Source organism: Bombina bombina, chromosome 3, assembly GCF_027579735.1.
Source record: "Bombina bombina isolate aBomBom1 chromosome 3, aBomBom1.pri, whole genome shotgun sequence".
In the NCBI taxonomy this organism is placed as follows: domain Eukaryota; kingdom Metazoa; phylum Chordata; class Amphibia; order Anura; family Bombinatoridae; genus Bombina; species Bombina bombina.
This window is the reverse complement of record NC_069501.1, coordinates 458,429,161-458,447,186: the sequence shown is the minus strand read 5'-3', so window position 1 is coordinate 458,447,186 and position 18,026 is coordinate 458,429,161. Positions and strand designations below refer to the sequence as shown.

General features: G+C 39.2%; 1 protein-coding gene across 1 annotated transcript in view; it reads right to left on the bottom strand.

Annotated features, from left to right (window-relative positions):
* LOC128652390 (NXPE family member 3-like) overlaps positions 1–18,026 on the bottom strand; it is a 192,285-nt gene that overhangs the window by 21,886 nt on the left and 152,373 nt on the right. Inside the window, exon 5 of the mRNA XM_053705329.1 lies at positions 1,947–2,153. Within this exon, the coding sequence (XP_053561304.1) occupies positions 1,947–2,153 (207 nt within the window). The remainder of the gene's footprint in view (positions 1–1,946; positions 2,154–18,026) is intronic.

Sequence of the window (18,026 nt, the reverse complement as noted above, 5' to 3'; positions counted from 1 at the left end):
TACTTTGCCCTTCACCTGCAATCGAGTGGGAGATCTGGATAGCGATCATCCGTCAGATCTGTATTGAAGGAAGGCCTGTGTGTTTCTGACATACACAGCGGCTCACCCTTGGAAAAGCTATTCTGCCTTGAGAGTCAGCCGAACGGCTCTGAAGCTTCGGCTTGTCTGATATTGCACTGGTTGTGCAATCTCCTTTGTGAGTATAATTCTATTGCTCTTTGTTGCTGTGCCTCACAGTACTGTTTTTTTCTGCACCAAGGGCGCTTTCCTTTCTTTGTGTATTTTAGGTACTGCCATATTGGAAGTTCTGAGGACCCACATTGTATCTACACAACAGACCGGATAGTTTTGAGTCAGCCAAGCGGCTCTGAAGCTTCGGCTCATTAGATATTGCACTGCTTGTGCAATTACACTTGTGAGTATTGCTCCTATCATCTACACAAGTGCTCCATTACACTGTCATAGGGTTGTCTGCACCAAGAGCGCCTCTACCTTTTTTGTCTTACAGGACTTGTTATAGCTGTAAAAACATGACTAGAAAATATCATCTTTACTATGTAAAAAAGGAAGATATTTTACCTCAAATTTCCTAACACCACACTGTAAAGATACTTTAAGCAGCATGTAAGGATGCTTGTCCCAGGACAAGCTAGGGAGTGTGCATCAGTCATGTTAGTTTCCTATTCAGTTTAAGTAACTTCTATGAAATTTCATGAGATCGCAACAAAAGCAAAGTATAACTATTTACTCAGCACTTACACTGGTGAGCTGAAGAAACTATAATGTAAAATATTTATTTTTTTACATAGAATTTCTCAGATGATATTTTCTTGTCAGTTTTTTACAGTTATGCTCTACAAATAACCGATAATAATAATAATAATAATAATAATAATAATTTAGCATATGAGTATTATATCCCTTTAAAGGAATTAAATGAGGAGGCCAAAGCAATGAAAGTGAAAGTAGCCTTTCCCCCCAGAAATACAAATTTACAGCTGCATCATTCCAAAGCGCTTCTCCACCAGCAGCATCTTCAAGTAAGCAAGTGTTGCAAATAACTGCTTCCAAAAATACACAATAGCTTAATTTATAGATAGGACACCTGAAAATCAGAAAAAAAAGTTGGTCAAGCTCTTGCAAGAGTACAGGCAGTCCCCGGGTTACAGACATCCGACTTAAGTACAACTCGTACTTACAAACAGAGAAAATAGAGCTTTATCGACAATCCTTCTTTCCAGGATAATCCAAAATACTGAAAATCCAATTGTCACAAGGACAGAAAGTGATGTGAAATTTTCTGAACAGGGGCACAGATAGCAAAACTTTATCCTATGCTATCCAAAACAAAAAAAAATGTTTGGCTAGAGTTTCACCTAAATAAAGTGCCTGTTCCAACTTACATACAAATTCAACTTAAGAACAAACCTACAGAACCTATCTTGTTCGTAACCTGGGGACTGCCTGTAATATATTCTTCTGGAATCCCATTGTAAATCCATTAGCCTATAAAATCTGCTCAAAATAACTCAATTGTGAATGGATTGTATTGGATGTCTTATTTTATATATTTTGTGCGTTAAAACTACATAGGTTTCTAAGTAATTTTATTTACAACTCAATACCAAATAATGATTATTGATTACAATTCAGCAGATAGCATGTACTTAACTACAAATTGTTATTATTATAATTATTTTTTATAATACTGCTTCTTTTATGTCTATAAGGGAATTTGGACACTCTGAGCACCACATTGATACCAAGCCCTTATACCTTATTTTTATTGTTGTTATTACTGTCCCTTTAATATGAGATTGAATCTCAAACTTATAATGAGTGTCAATAATTAAGATGAGTGCAGTAGGGATATGCAGCAATATGTGGGGTTTGACAGTGGATGGAGTGAAATGATATAACACTGTTTTGATATTGAAGTTACTTACATGGAACAAAATCCACCAGATAATCCCACCATTGGCGAAGTGTTGAATCCCCAAACATGTAGAGAAGCTTTCCACTAAGACAGGCTGCCACATCGGAAGGATGAATAAAATTTTGTTTTGAGCAAGTACGAGAAATCCATACATCTTGATAGTAAAAACCAGATGGGTTGGGGTTCTTAAGACCAGGTGTGCACAAAACCTTTTTATCTAAAAATAAAAATATTAAAATTAAATATATATTAACTTAAAGGGGTGTAATATGATTGAACTTATCTTATCTTATGTCCCTCCATAGGAAGTTTACTATGGTGAGATCATAGTAAGGCAAAAGGCTCAATTTGTTAAGATACGGATGCAGCTTTGGTACAGATATAATTTAAAAGCAGAGGCTATCAGAAAACTTTTTCCTAACCTATATACCAGGTCTGGTGGTTTGCAGCATGGCACAAGCAGCCATGATGCCGGCGAACCTTGTCCTCCCGATGTTTGTTAAATGGGATCCAAAGTGTGAGCTCAGCACTGATGAGCCAGCTAATATGTAGACTTTTCTTATGTTCTTGATAATGCTGACTGCATTAAAAAAAATAAAAAATAATACATTTTAAAAAATGTATTGATGGTGGATTGTACCAGTAGTTATAAGGGGCATTAAACACTAAGGGCCAGATTACAAGTGGAGCGGTATTTATTGCTTCTGCTCGAGTGCTAACTCCACTAGAAGTGAGCTTTTTTGCACATGTAAAAAAACGAACTTAGAATATTGCATGTATGATAACATATTCCCCCATAGAAATTAATAGAGCAAAAATTGGAAGAAACCCTAAAACCCTTCTCGCACACCAACCCAATCCCACTTTCTCAAGTGCGCTAACCCGACATGAAAATATGAATATTTGACATTCTAATGTTCTTCACATAGCAGAAAATGTTCTATTTATTCATAAATACATATTTATACATATATCTGATGGTATTTGGTACAATAACATAATTTATATCTTACCTGATAAATTAATTTCTTTCATGGTGGTGAGAGTCCAAGACCTGTTATATATAGGATATACATTCCTACTAGTAGGAGGCAAACATTTCCAAACTTTTAAAAGCCTATAAAACCCCTCCCACATCAATCATACCTTAGTTTGACATATAGCCAAGGGATAAAGTGTTTAGGAGGAGTAAAAGCCAAAATGAGGAGCAAGAAAAAAGATGTGCTTAAATAAAAAAATCAACCCCAAACGGGTTGTGGCTCGTGGATTCTTACCATCATTAATGAAATTAATTCATAAGGTAAGATTTAATTTATGTTTTCTTTAATATAGGTGGTGAGTCCATGACCTGTTATGTATGGGATATAATACCCACAATGTAAAAGTCCACGAGTAACAATAAAGGGAGGGATTAAATAAAAAAATTTTTTTTTGCTGAAAAATTAAATCCATAACTCAAAAATAATGTCTTTTATGACAAACTCAATATATAGGTACAATTATCAAACTGAGACAACTGCCTGAAGGATCTTTCTATCGAAGACTGCTTCTGACAAAGCAAAAACATCAAAATGGTAAAACTAAGTCAAGGTATGCAGAGCAGACCAAGTGGTCGCTTTGCAAATTTGATCAACTGAAGCCTCATTATTGAAAGCTCAAGATGTGGAAACCGATCTAGTAGTATGAGCTTTAATTATCTGTGGCAGAGGCTGACCTACCTCCAAATAAGCTTTGTGAAGCAAAAACTTCAACCTAGAGGCTAAAGAAATAGCAGAGGCTTTCTGGCCTTTCCTAGGACCAGAAAAAAGAACAGACAGACTCAAAGTCTGTCTGAAATCTTTAGTAGCATCAACATAATATTTCAAAGCTCTAACAACATCCAAATAATGTAGAGATCATTCAGTAGCATTTTTTGGATCAGGAGACAAGGAGAGAACAACAATTCCCCTTTAAAGTTGTGTGAGGAAACAACTTTAGGCAAAAATGTAAACATAGTCCTCAAAACAGCTTTATCTTGATGAAATATCAGATAAGGAGACTCATAAAAGAGAGCGGACAATTCAGAAACTCTTCTAGCCGAAGAGATGGTCAAAAGAAGCACTTTCCATCAAAGTAGTTTAATGTTTAATTTTTGTATAGACTCAAAAAGAGGAGCCTGTAAAACCTTTAATAGCCTGAACAAAACATTGAACATCAGGAAGGTCAGCAATCTTTCTATGAAATAATACAGAAAGAGCGAAGGGCTTCCGGCAGGGGAGGAGCTAGCAGAGAACACGCTAGCTCTGTGCTCTAGGAAAAAGAGCAGCTTTACATTGACCCCAGGCGTTTTGGATTCCTTGATTCGAAAATTTTGTATTCGGAGTATAGCAGTAGCCGCCGAGAAGTTCAATACCCTGCCTAGAGGCTCTGTCGGCAAGGGCACAGCATTGGATTCAACCAACGCTCCATTTTCCTGTAGCTACTCTAAGAGAGCCGGCAACGACACAAGAGCGGAACAAGAATACCTACCCCGTATAAAACTGTCAAGAGCAGATGCATGGAGCGGATGCAATAGGTGAGAGTATGATCAAGAAGTCGGCTGGCGTCGGCTGTTAAACAATTAAGTTGTGGAGACCGGGAAGAAGCGGATAGCAAGAGGTGGTGGAGCGGCCGCGCTGAAAACAGCAGAGACGCCAGCAGACGGCATACAACATAGCCGTGGCAAGCCCACCGGAGGAGTTCGCTAGGAGCTGCAGGAGCTGCTTCCCGACAAAGGCACGTATCATCCCCGTGGAAGGCAGCATACTGGCATAGTAGGACGGTACATAAAGTGGCGATACCTGGCGAAGCTGCAGCTGAGAAAATGGCGGGCGCTGATCCACTATAATTATTAGCATTGAGGCTACACAGGAGCGGGCAGTGAGTAACATTACATTGGCTATACTGGAAGCTACAGGTAAGGCCAATATAACGGAGATTGTATATAACTGCCTTACCCAGCATAACTCTGCAAACTCGAGGAGTCCTTTTTGACATTTTATTTAATATAGGTTGGCCGTGAACCAGATTAGTAGCATGCCTGATAAGTGCTCAGGGCTGCCTATCATAGGTGCTACTAGCTTTTCTCTTCAAGGCTGGAGAATAACAAGGCGTATAAGTAGGCTGAATAAGCAGGCTGTATAAGTAGGCTAATAACTTCCTATAAAAACAAGGAAAAGAAAGCTCACTCCTGGACAGGTCATTACAAGACAAGTGAGTTTTCCATATGTTTCAAGCCTTGTTGCGATATTAAGAGCTCACAAAATCTGCGGAGCATAGAGAGGGGCTGCATCTGAAATTTTCTGCCAGCTAGACTGTTGGGCTCTAATTCCTAGCAGGGTCCTTTGAGGGACTCCCCCTATTACATATCGGAATATGCCAGGTCGGCAAGGGCTGGACAAGTCTTAGCAGGAGCTGGGAGGGAATTCCACCTTTGACTGTGGAGCGCTGGGAGTCACGGGCCCCACTCAAGTTAGCCAGGAGAAGGGACACTGGCTTACCCTGACATATCTAGCCAATAAGAGAAGCTACATTGGACTCAGAGTTTGGCTATCTCTTTTCTAGTGGGCCAATATCTGGTCAGGTTTAGGGCGTGAGCCCATGCACCAAACCCTGTGGGTCCAGGTTGACCAGACAGACTCTAGGGGACATTGTCTATACTTGGACCGATTGTCATTTAATTATACATATTATACCTATATTTATTGCCGAATATTATAGAAGATATGATAAGGAGCTAGTGTGAATACAATCTAACCTTTTATAGGCTTTGCAGCTGTGGAATATGTGTACTCGGTTGTTTTCAGTATGTACCTACTTAGAGGTTTGAACAAGTAATCCAGGTCCAAATAGGTATTGATAAAGCCCCCTCTACTGGTTTGAGGACCCACTCCGTTTAAAAGGAGAGAAAAGAAGAGGGAAAAAGTTGTCTGTATTTAATGCCAGTGAATTGTATAGTTAAAGGTTAAATGGTCATAAGCCTCATAACTGATTATAAGTCTTCAGTCCACTGATACTTAGGATAAGAATTTAGAAGCTGTAATACTACTGCCCGTCGGGCACAGTATAACGCAACATCCTAAGAGCTGTTTTCTGAGGCTCTTCTCTTTTCTTTGTGTTTTTTTTTTCTCCTCTTCTTTTTTTATGAGCTGACTGTCAAAACTTAGCAGTTAGTTAGAGGCTGCAGATAAAATTGTTGGGGGTTTAGATTAATGCCGTCAGGTGGTCCTGAAATTATAGGTCCTGATTTTGGGTGGTGACGCGATAAAACGCACTCACCCAAAGTACTTGGGTTGATTACGTGGGGGTCTTCTTGTGTTTTTCTCCCCCTCTTCTTGGGTTTTGCCATCTCTCTTCACCCTTTTCCTCACTATCTACACACTTTATTCACTCTTTATATATCCCATACTATCACGGATTCACCTTTAGACACAATCGGTTTTACTTTTTTTCATCACAGTCAACTGGATCTTAATTCTTTTGGTTTTCTCACTCATGGACAAATATATGTCTCACTCTAAATCTAATTCACCAGCGATGCCACCCAAACAGAAGGACAAAAGGAACAAGCCTAGTGAGCCGGAAGTATGTAGCGATATAAGTCTTAGTAGCATTGACACCGCAACACTACTTCACCAAATATCCAAACTATTAATGCCCCAGTTTGATGTCCTGAAACAAGAAATCAGTAATCTATCGACAGAAGTCAAGCAATTCTCCCCTAGACTTCTGGAGTTAGAATCTAGAGTCTCTGATGTGGAGGATAAACTCTCCACTCAGGAATAGAGAAATGAAAGACAAGACAAGATCTTACATACATTACAAGCCAAGATTGAGGACCTGGAAGATAGGTCGCGGCGCAATAACCTTAGGGTTATTGGGCTTCCTGAAACTGCTGAATATTCTGACCTCCTAAAATTCTCCTCTACCATGCTCCCACAAATGGTTGGCAGCCATATAGAAAATGTAGTGATCCCAGTAGAAAGAGCACACAGATTAGGGCCAGTACGTGATAAATCTGATCCTGTTTATAAACCTAGACCAGTAATAATAAAGTTCTTAAACTTCCAAGATAAGTTTCATATCTTGCGATTGTATCGCAAGAACAATGGAATCAAGATAGGCCAGATGAGATTATTATTGTTTCAGGATTTCTCGATAGAAACTCAATCAAAGCGGAGGGAAATGGCGCCATACTGCTCCAGACTGATCAATGCCAATTTGAAGGCTAGACTAGTGTATCCAGCAAAAATAGTGCTGGAGAAGGATGGCGCCATACTCACATTCTTGAAAGTTGAGGAAATTAAATCCTATTGTCAAAAGAATGGGTTACAGTAAGGTCACCAGATACATTAGACAGAAATCTGTTTCTACTGGAATGATGTTACTTTTAATATTGAGAATGTTGTTCTCCTCATGTTTATGGGGTATTTATGTTCCTTTTTTCTTCTCCATTTTCTTGTTTATGGTTTTTGCTAGGTTGATAATTCGGAAGAGTCTGTTTAGCAGGGTTAAAGAATGGGGTATAGCGATGTTATTAGGCGCCTTAGGTGGGATTATGTAAAAATTGGATTGATGCCAGCTTCATTGATGAGAATGCTGTTTCTTTTATGTTCACGGTGTTTTGTTGCTTGTTTTGCTTCTATATTTTCCTTGTTTACCTTGTTTACCTTTTTTTCTTATATGCTAAAAAATGGGACAGTAACCTCGTTCAATAATCTAGGAGGAATGCAGGTCCCTCAACAAATATCGAAATATGTCAATTGTTTTAGACAGCCGATTGTTAAGTTTAAGTTTCGCTGTATTATTATTTTGACGGCCAGGACCCGAGGACCCCCGTCAGGAATAATTATATTTTCCCCTCCCCTTTTTTTTTTTTCTTTTTTTCCCCCCTTTCTCGCCACGACCTAACGAATGACCTGATAAATAAATAGAAATGAATAAACTTAATATATTATCCTGGAATATAGGAGGGATTTCTTCACCTATTAAACAGAAATTAATGATAAAACTCCTGGGCTCCCACAAACCTGATTTAGCTTTTATTCAAGAAACCCATCTTCCCCTGGTAGAAGCCGCTAAATTACAATCTAAATGGGTAGGAGAGATCTTATTTACATCATATAGTCAAAGGAAAAGAGGATTAACTATACTGCTCAATAAGAATTTAGATTATCAAATTATAACAACATATAATGACCCTGATGGAAGGTATCAAATTTTAGAAATTGAAATAAATAAAAATTTATACGTTTTCTGCAATCTTTATGGCCCCAATAAAACAGACAGGGATTTTTGGGAAACACTGGGTCTGAAACTCTTTCAGTTTGTGGGTAAAAATATAATAGTAGTGGGTGACTACAACATGACTTTCTCACACATCTTAGATAGATTCAATAGCAGGTCGACGGATAAAAAGACTAGGGAAGCTAAGATACTACACAAGTTCTGTCAGAAATTAGCACTTAAGGATGTATGGCGATTTCAACACCCAGATCAGAGGGGGTACACGTGCAAGTCCAGGTCATTCAGATCCTTCTCTAGGATAGATTTTTTTTTAGTTTCCAATCAATTGATGAAGTATGACATAAAATCAGATATTAAAGAAATCACGGTATCGGACCATGCAATTATCTCACTAGAGATTCAACAAAGGGTCCCCACACGGAGTACCAATGCACGCTTTTATTTCCCACAATATCTTGATCAGAATATTAAATTCAGGTTGTGGCTACAAGAAAGATGGAGGGAGTTTTTTAACCACAATAAAGACTATCTGAATGAACCCGAAATCCTCTGGGAAACTGCAAAGACGGTCCTGAGAGGTGAAATAAAATCATACCTAATTAAGATGAAGAAAAAAAGGGATCAGAGAGAGGAACAACTTGCTAACACACTTAAAAAAGCATACACGCATTATATCCAGGATACCACGACACTTAATTGGAATAAATATAGAAAGATTAGAGGGGAACGCAATCTCTTTCTCAAACAAAAGATGGTAGAAGAGGATCAGAAGCAGAAAGCTTTCTTCGCGGGGAATCAAGGTATTTCAGCAAAAATATTAGCTAAAATTACAAAAATCAGACAACAGAAATTTTTTATCTCAGCCATTGATTATCAGAATACGAGGTTCAATAAGAGCTCAGAAATAAGACAAGCCTTCTTAGATTACTACCAAAAGCTATATTCTCCTAGCGTAGTAGGCCAGGATGAGAAAGAGAAGTTCTGGCAGAAGATTAAGTTACCTCAGATCTCAAAACAAGACTTACAAATGTTGAACGAACCAATTACAATAAAAGAGATATCAGATGCCATAATCAATCTTAAAGGAGGCAAATCTCCAGGACCGGAAGCTCTGCCAGCCGCATTCTATAAACTCTTGCGAGAGCCAATTTTACCCCTTCTACAGGTGTTGTTTATTGATTACTTTATTGGAAACAGACCACAATCTTCACTGTTCACAGCATCGAATGTAGTCCTGATTTTAAAGAAGGGAAAGGATCCCAGCTCTCCCTCATCATACAGACCTATTTCCCTCTTGAATCAGGACTACAAATTGATGACGGCTATTATTTCCAATCGACTCAAAAAGTGTCTTCACTACATTATACATCCAGATCAGTCAGGATTTATGACAGGACGCAATCCAGTCAAGAATATATGAAGAGTACAGTTGGTACTAGATTACTTTGCAAATAAAACTTACAAGACCGCACACTCTAAACCTGACATTGCAATTCTCACAGTCGATGCCGAAAAGGCATTCAACTCGATTGGGTGGGATCATCTCTTCAGGTCACTAGAAGGATTTAGTCTGATAGGGGCATTCCAGCAGTTTGCACAGAGAATTTACAGAAATCCACTATCAGCAATTATAGTGAATGGCGAAGCATCAGATAGATTTCCCTTGGGGCGAGGTGCACGACAGGGCTGCCCGCTTTCCCCACTACTCTTTAACCTGTCCCTAGAACCTTTGGCAATTTACTTAAGACAGGAGCTGAAAGGGATTAGAATAGGATCACAGGATATGGTGTTATCACTTTTTGCCGATTTCTAAGTAATACGGTTCAGTCCATACCACAAGTTCCAGCTATACTCAAGTTGTTTGGATCTTTCTCGGGCTTTAAAATTAACAACGGCAAATCAGAATTACTATGGATATATAAACCAGCCCAGGCAATAAGTCATCCGTTTCATGAAACCTCATGTATCCAATATTTGGGTATAAGTTTAAGTAGAAATCCTAGAGAATGGTATGGACTGAACTTCTCTAAATGTATCAAGGGAATACAAGAAAAAGTTCAAACTTGGTCCAATTTACCACTTAGCATCTCGGCTAGAATTATGCTTATAAAAGTTATTGTATTCCCTAAATTGCTATACTTCCTCTAAAACTTTCCACTGCTATTATATAACAAAGACATTCTTTTGTTACAGAGGGCTTTTAATAATTTTATCTGGCAAGGGAAAAAGCCACGAATAGCATTTGCAACTCTAACACTCCCGAAACACTGTGGAGGTTTATCATGCCCAAATATTAGAATTTCAACTATGCAGCTGTGTGTAAGTATGCGTTAGATTGGATCACTGAGAAGGGATTAGTTACACTGTATGACCTGGAGTTGCACCTGGTCTCCCCCTTCGACCTAAAAGCTATTTTACATAACCCAGTGACAGAATTACCTGCTAACATAACACAATATGCTACCATTAAAGATGTGGTGAGGACATGGCATAAAGTGTGCACAGGAACTAAGAATAACTTCCGCAAGTCCGTCTTTCTCCCATTAATAGGAAATCCAAGTTTCTCGCCAGGGTTGAATATGTCGGTTTTTTCGAATTGGGCGCAAGTGGGTTTACACTCCCTGGGCCAATTATGCCAGGAAAATAACGGCTAGATTTAGAGTTTTGTCGGTAACGACCCGCGTAGCTAACGCCGGCTTTTTTCTGGCCGCACCTTTAAAATAACTCTGGTATTGAGAGTCCATATAATGTCAGCGTTAGGCTCCAAAAAAGGAGCGTAGAGCATATTTAACGCAAATGCAACTCTCGATACCAGAGTTGCTTACGGACGCGGCCAGCCTCAAAAACGTGCTCGTGCACGATTCCCCCATAGGAAACAATGGGGCTGTTTGAGCTGAAAAAAAAAACTAATACCTGCAAAAAAGCCGCGTTCAGCTCCTAACGCAGCCCCATTGTTTGCTATGGGGAAACACTTCCTACGTCTGCACCTAACACTCTAACATGTACCCCGAGTCTAAACACCCTTAACCTTACACTTATTAACCCCTAATCTGCCGCTCCGTAAACCGCCGCTACTTACATTATCCCTATGTACCCCTAATCTGCTGCCCTAACATCGCTGACCCCTATATTATATTTATTAACCCCTAATCTGCCCCCCACAACGTCGCCGCCAGCTACCTACACTTATTAACCCCTAATCTTCCGAGCGGACCGCACCACTACTATAATAAAGTTATTAACCCCTAATCCGCCTCACTAACCCTATCATAAATAGTATTAACCCCTAATCTGCCCTCCCTAACATCGCCGACACCTAACTTCAATTATTAACCCCTAATCTGCCGACTGGAGCTCACCGCTATTCTAATAAATGTATTAACCCATAAAGCTAAGTCTAACCCTAACACTAACACCCCCCTAAATTAAATATAATTTTAATCTAACGAAATTAATTAACTCTTATTAATTAAATTATTCCTATTTAAAGCTAAATACTTACCTGTAAAATAAATCCTAATATAGCTACAACATAAATTATAATTATATTATAGCTATTTTAGGATTAATATTTATTTTACAGGTAACTTTGTATTTATTTTAACCAGGTACAATAGCTATTAAATAGTTAAGAACTATTTAATAGCTAAAATAGTTAAAATAATTACAAATTTACCTGTAAAATAAATCCTAACCTAAGTTACAATTAAACCTAACACTACACTATCAATAAATTAATTAAATAAAATACCTACAATTAAACCTAACACTACACTATCAATAAATTAATTAAATACAATACCTACAAATAACTACAATGAAATAAACTAACTAAAGTACAAAAAATAAAAAAGAACTAAGTTACAAAAAATAAAAAAATATTTACAAACATAAGAAAAATATTACAACAATTTTAAACTAATTACACCTACTCTAAGCCCCCTAATAAAATAACAAAGCCCCCCAAAATAAAAAAATGCCCTACCCTATTCTAGATTACTAAAGTTCAAAGCTCTTTTACCTTACCAGCCCTGAACAGTGCCCTTTGCGGGGCATGCCCCAAGAAGTTCAGCTCTTTTGCCTGTAAAAAAAAACATACAATACCCCCCCCCAACATTACAACCCACCACCCACATACCCCTAATCTAACCCAAACCCCCCTTAAATAAACCTGACACTAAGCCCCTGAAGATCTTCCTACCTTATCTTCACCATACCAGGTTCACCGATCGATCTAGAAGAGCTCCTCCGATGTCCTGATCCAAGCCCAAGCGGGGGGCTGAAGAGGTCCATGATCCAGCTGAAGTCATCATCCAAGCGGGAGCTGAAGAGGTCCATGATCCGGCTGAAGTCTTCATCCAAGCGGGAGCTGAAGAGGTCCATGATCCGGATGAAGTCTTCTATCAACGGCATCTTCAATCTTCTTTCTTCGGGAGCCATCATCTTCCATCCGACGCGGAACATCCTCTTCTCCCGACGCCTACTAGCCGAATGACGGTTCCTTTAAATGACGTCATCCAAGATGGTGTCCCTCGAATTCCGATTGGCTGATAGAATTCTATCAGCCAATCGGAATTAAGGTAGGAATATTCTGATTGGCTGATGGAATCAGCCAATCAGAATCAAGTTCAATCCGATTGGCTGATCCAATCAGCCAATCGGATTGAACTTGATTCTGATTGGCTGATTCCATCAGCCAATCAGAATATTCCTACCTTAATTCCGATTGGCTGATAGAATCCTATCAGCCAATCGGAATTCGAGGGACGCCATCTTGGATGACGTCCCTTAAAGGAACCGTCATTCGTCGGGAAGTCGTCGTCGGAAGAAGATGGGTCCGCGGTGGAGGTCTTCAAGATGGAGCCGGTCCTCATCGGATGAAGATAGAAGATGCCGCTTGGAAGAAGATGGTTGCCGGTCCGGATCTACTCTTCTTCCCGGATAGGATGAAGACTTTGGACCCTCTTCTGGACTTCTTCAGCCGTCGGATGATGGATGTCTAGCCCCCTCTTGGGTTGGATGAAGATATCGGAGCCAGGACGGATCGGTGTGATACCCGGTGTGGTGAAGAAAAGGTAGGAAGATCTTCAGGGGCTTAGTGTTAGGTTTATTTAAGGGGGGTTTGGGTTAGATTAGGGGTATGTGGGTGGTGGGTTGTAATGTTGGGGGGGGGGGTATTGTATGTTTTTTTTTACAGGCAAAAGAGCTGAACTTCTTGGGGCATGCCCCGCAAAGGGCCCTGTTCAGGGCTGGTAAGGTAAAAGAGCTTTGAACTTTAGTAATCTAGAATAGGGTAGGGCATTTTTTTATTTTGGGGGGCTTTGTTATTTTATTAGGGGGCTTAGAGTAGGTGTAATTAGTTTAAAATTGTTGTAATATTTTTCTTATGTTTGTAAATATTTTTTTATTTTTTGTAACTTAGTTCTTTTTTATTTTTTGTACTTTAGTTAGTTTATTTCATTGTAGTTATTTGTAGGTATTGTATTTAACTAATTTATTGATAGTGTAGTGTTAGGTTTAATTGTAGGTAATTGTAGGTATTTTATTTAATTAATTTATTGATAGTGTAGTGTTAGGTTTAATTGTAACTTAGGTTAGGATTTATTTTACAGGTAATTTTGTAATTATTTTAACTATTTTAGCTATTAAATAGTTCTTAACTATTTAATAGCTATTGTACCTGGTTAAAATAAATACAAAGTTACCTGTAAAATAAATATTAATCCTAAAATAGCTATAATATAATTATAATTTATATTGTAGCTATATTAGGATTTATTTTACAGGTAAGTATTTAGCTTTAAATAGGAATAATTTATTTAATAAGAGTTAATTAATTTAGTTAGATTAAAATTATATTTAATTTAGGGGGTGTTAGTGTTAGGGTTAGACTTAGCTTTAGGGGTTAATACAGTTATTAGAATAGCGGTGAGCTCCAGTCAGCAGATTAGGGGTTAATAATTTAAATTAGGTGTCGGCGATGTTAGGGAGGGCAGATTAGGGGTTAATACTATTTATTATAGGGTTAGTGAGGCGGATTAGGGGTTAATAACTTTATAATAATAGCGGTGCGGTCCACTCGGCAGATTAGGGGTTAATAAGTGTAGGCAGGTGGAGGCGACGTTGAGGGGGGCAGATTAGGGGTTAATAAATATAATATAGGGGTCGGCGGTGTTAGGGGCAGCAGATTAGGGGTACATAGCTATAATGTAGGTGGCGGCGCTTTGCGGTCGGCAGATTAGGGGTTAATTATTGTAGGTAGCTGGCTGCGACGTTGTGGGGGGCAGGTTAGGGGTTAATAAATATAATATAGGGGTCGGCAGTGTTAGGGGCAGCAGATTAGGGGTACATAAGTAGGTGGCGGTCGGCAGATTAGGGGTTAAAAAAATTTAATCGAGTGGCGGCGATGTGGGGGACCTCGGTTTACGGGTACATAGGTAGTTTATGGGTGTTAGTGTACTTTAGAGTACAGTAGTTAAGAGCTTTATGAACCGGCGTTAGCCCAGAAAGCTCTTAACTACTGATTTTTTTCTGCGGCTGGAGTTTTGTCGTTAGAATTCTAACGCTCACTTCAGACACGACTCTAAATACCGGAGTAAGAAAAATCCCATTGAAAAGATAGGATACGCAATTGACGTAAGGGGATCTGCGGTATGGAAAAGTCGCGGCTGAAAAGTGAGCGTTAGACCCTTTTTTGAATGACTCCAAATACCGGAGGTAGCCTAAAACCAGCGTTAGGAGCCTCTAACGCTGGTTTTCACGGCTACCGCCAAACTCCAAATCTAGGCCTAAGTTGGTAGTAAGGTCCTTTGAAGAGTTGAAAGGTAAATATAATATAGCAGGGTCATCCTTTTATGCTTACCTGCAAGTATGTCATTGGATTTTGAATTTAAGAACCGAAACAGGGATGGATCTAGAAAGGGGGGAACTAGGTAGAGTAATTCAACTCTATACAGATGGACTCAACAGAATCTCACAAGTATACAAAACCTTAATTAATTTCCAAGGGGAAGCCCATACGTATAAATTACTTGGAAAATGGGGCAAGGTGGTATCATTAGTGGAGAAAGAGCGGATTACCACCAGTGTTAGGCTAACAATGAAAGCAACGATTTCAGTTACCTGGTGGGAATCCCATATTAAATTACTCAATATGGCATACTTTTCCCCTGCTCGAGTATCCAAATGGAGTGGTAATGTAACATCAGGGGAGTGTCCCAAGTGCAGACAAGACAAGGCAGATTTAATTCACTGCTTGTGGAAGTGCCCTAAAGTTAAGCAATTCTGGAATAAAGTTAATTACTGGTGTAAAAAGGTTATGGGAGCCCAGGTCGAGTTTTCACAGCTTGAGGTATTTTCCTATTTCAGTATAGTAAACCCGGAATTAACCACAAATTCCTGAATACAATGATATTAGTAGGGAGAAATTTGATCTTCACCAATTGGAAAAATAGGTGTGACCTTAAGTTGTCTGAATTTTGCAGGAAAGCTCAGTATCAAATAATATTGGATCAGCACAATATAAAAAAAGAAAGAGCAGAGATTTGTCTAAACCATTCTGCAAAAACTCAGGAATAGTAAGAATTCTAAAAGAATGCCAGGAATAATCATGGTCGATACACCACGAAATAGAAGTTTTCCAAACTTTGTGATACATTTTCCTAGAAACTGGTTTGCAAGCCTAAATCATATTGTTAATCATAAAGTCAGAGAATCCTCTATCACTGAGAATTAAGCGTTCAATTTCCATGCCATCAAGTGTAGAGACTTTAGATCTGGATGGAAGAATGGTCCTTGAGACAGAAGGTCTGGCCTTAGAGGAAGAGGCCATGGTTAGACACTGGACATTCAGACCTGGTATGCATACCAAATCCTGTGCGGCCATGCTGGGGCTATAAGGATTACAAATGACTGCTCCATTTTTATTTTGGAAATCACTCTGGAGAGCAGAATCAGAGGGGGGAATATATAAGCAGGTGGAAAAGTCCAGGGCATGGCTAGCGCATCCAATACCTCTGTCGGAGGATCCCTGGACTTTGCAAGGTATCTGGGAAGTTTGTTGTTCAAATGAGAGGCCATCAGATCTATTTCTGGTATACCCCAGTGTTTTACAATCAGATAGAACATATGTTGGTGGAGAGACCACTCCCCTGGATGTAGGGACTGATGACTGAGGTAGTCAGCCTTCCAGTTGTCTACACCAGGGATGTGAATCACAGAGATAAGGCAGGAATTGGTTTCTCCCCAAGAGAGAATTCAAGATACTTCTATCATGGCTAGGGATCTAAGAGTTCCCCTTTGATGATTGACATAAGCTACTGCTGTAACATTGTCTGTCTGATAACAGAGATAAGGCTCCTTTTTCAAAAAAGGCCAAGCCTGAAGGGCCCTGAAGAGAGAGTGCATTGAGTTCCAAAGCATTCATTGGCAACCTCTCCTCCCAAGGATTCCAAACTCCTTGGGCTGTCAGAGACTGCCAGACAGCTTCCCAACCTGAAAGACTTGCATCCGTGGTGATCAGAGGCTAGGTAGGATGATCAAAATAAGCACCCTGAGTAATAGACTGGTGTTTCAACCACCAAGTCAGAGATAGGTGCATGTTGGGTTCTTAGAATATCTTTTGGGATATCTGAGTATAATCCTTTGGAGCAGCAAACAAAGCTGAAGGGGTCCCATATGCATTTGAGCAAACAGAATTGCGACCGAAGCTGCAAACATGAGGCCTAGTACTTCCATACACAGAGCCACTGAAGGAATGAAAGAGACTGAAGGTTCAGACAAGATGACATAAATTTTATGTGTCACTTTTCTGTCAGGAAGAGAGTTATGTACACTGAATCTGGAAACCTAAAAAGGTGTCTGAGGAATCAAGGAACTCTTTGGTAAATTGATCCTCTAACCATGTCTTTGTGAAATTTTGCTAAATGAGAAGATTGAGCTAGTACCAAGATATTATCCAGGTAAGGAAATACTGCAGTACCCTGAGTTCTAATTACAGATAAAAGGGCATTTAGAACCTTGGTAAATATTCTTGGAGCTGTAGCTACACCAAACGGAAGAGCAACAAACTGATAATGCTTTTCCTAAAGGTAAAACCTCAAAAATGTTCTGGGTGTATTAGGCCAAATCTGGAATACTGTGTATAGTTCTGGAGACCATATCTTCAGAAAGATATAAATAAAATAGAACATTTCCGAAAGAGGGCTACTAAAATGGTACATGGTCTAAAATATAAAACGTATAAAGAAAGACTCTATGATCTAAATATGTATAGTTTAGAGGATAGAAGGGAAAGAGGTGACAAGATAGAAACCTTCAAATATATGAAGGGACTTAATAAAGTAGAAGCTGAAAGCAAAATAAATGCCAAAACAAGGGGTCACAATCTAAAGTAGCAGATTCAGGAGAAATTTTAAGAAACATTTGTTTACAGTAAGGGTGGTGGATTCATGGAATAAACTTCCATTTGAGGTGGTAAACACAAAGAATGAAAAGGAATTAAAAAATGCCTGGGACATGCATAAGGCTATCCTAGTAAAAAAGTAATATGTAATATGGGTAGACTTGATGGTAAAAGGCACGTCAGTGTAACTGCATTTATATATGCCACCCCAGATTAGCGGTTTCCAAAGTTCACCGGTTCTCAGCATGTCCACCACCTCAGTCGATTAAATACCAAGTCTGGAGGTTAAGCTGTGACCAGTCTGTGTGGAGCCCAATGGGATAGGATGGTTTGACGCTACTATACCCCTCCTGTGTCATCACAATCTGCTAGCTCCGGATCCGGCTTGCAAAACTCCTCCAATTTGCTGCAAAATTCTTAAAG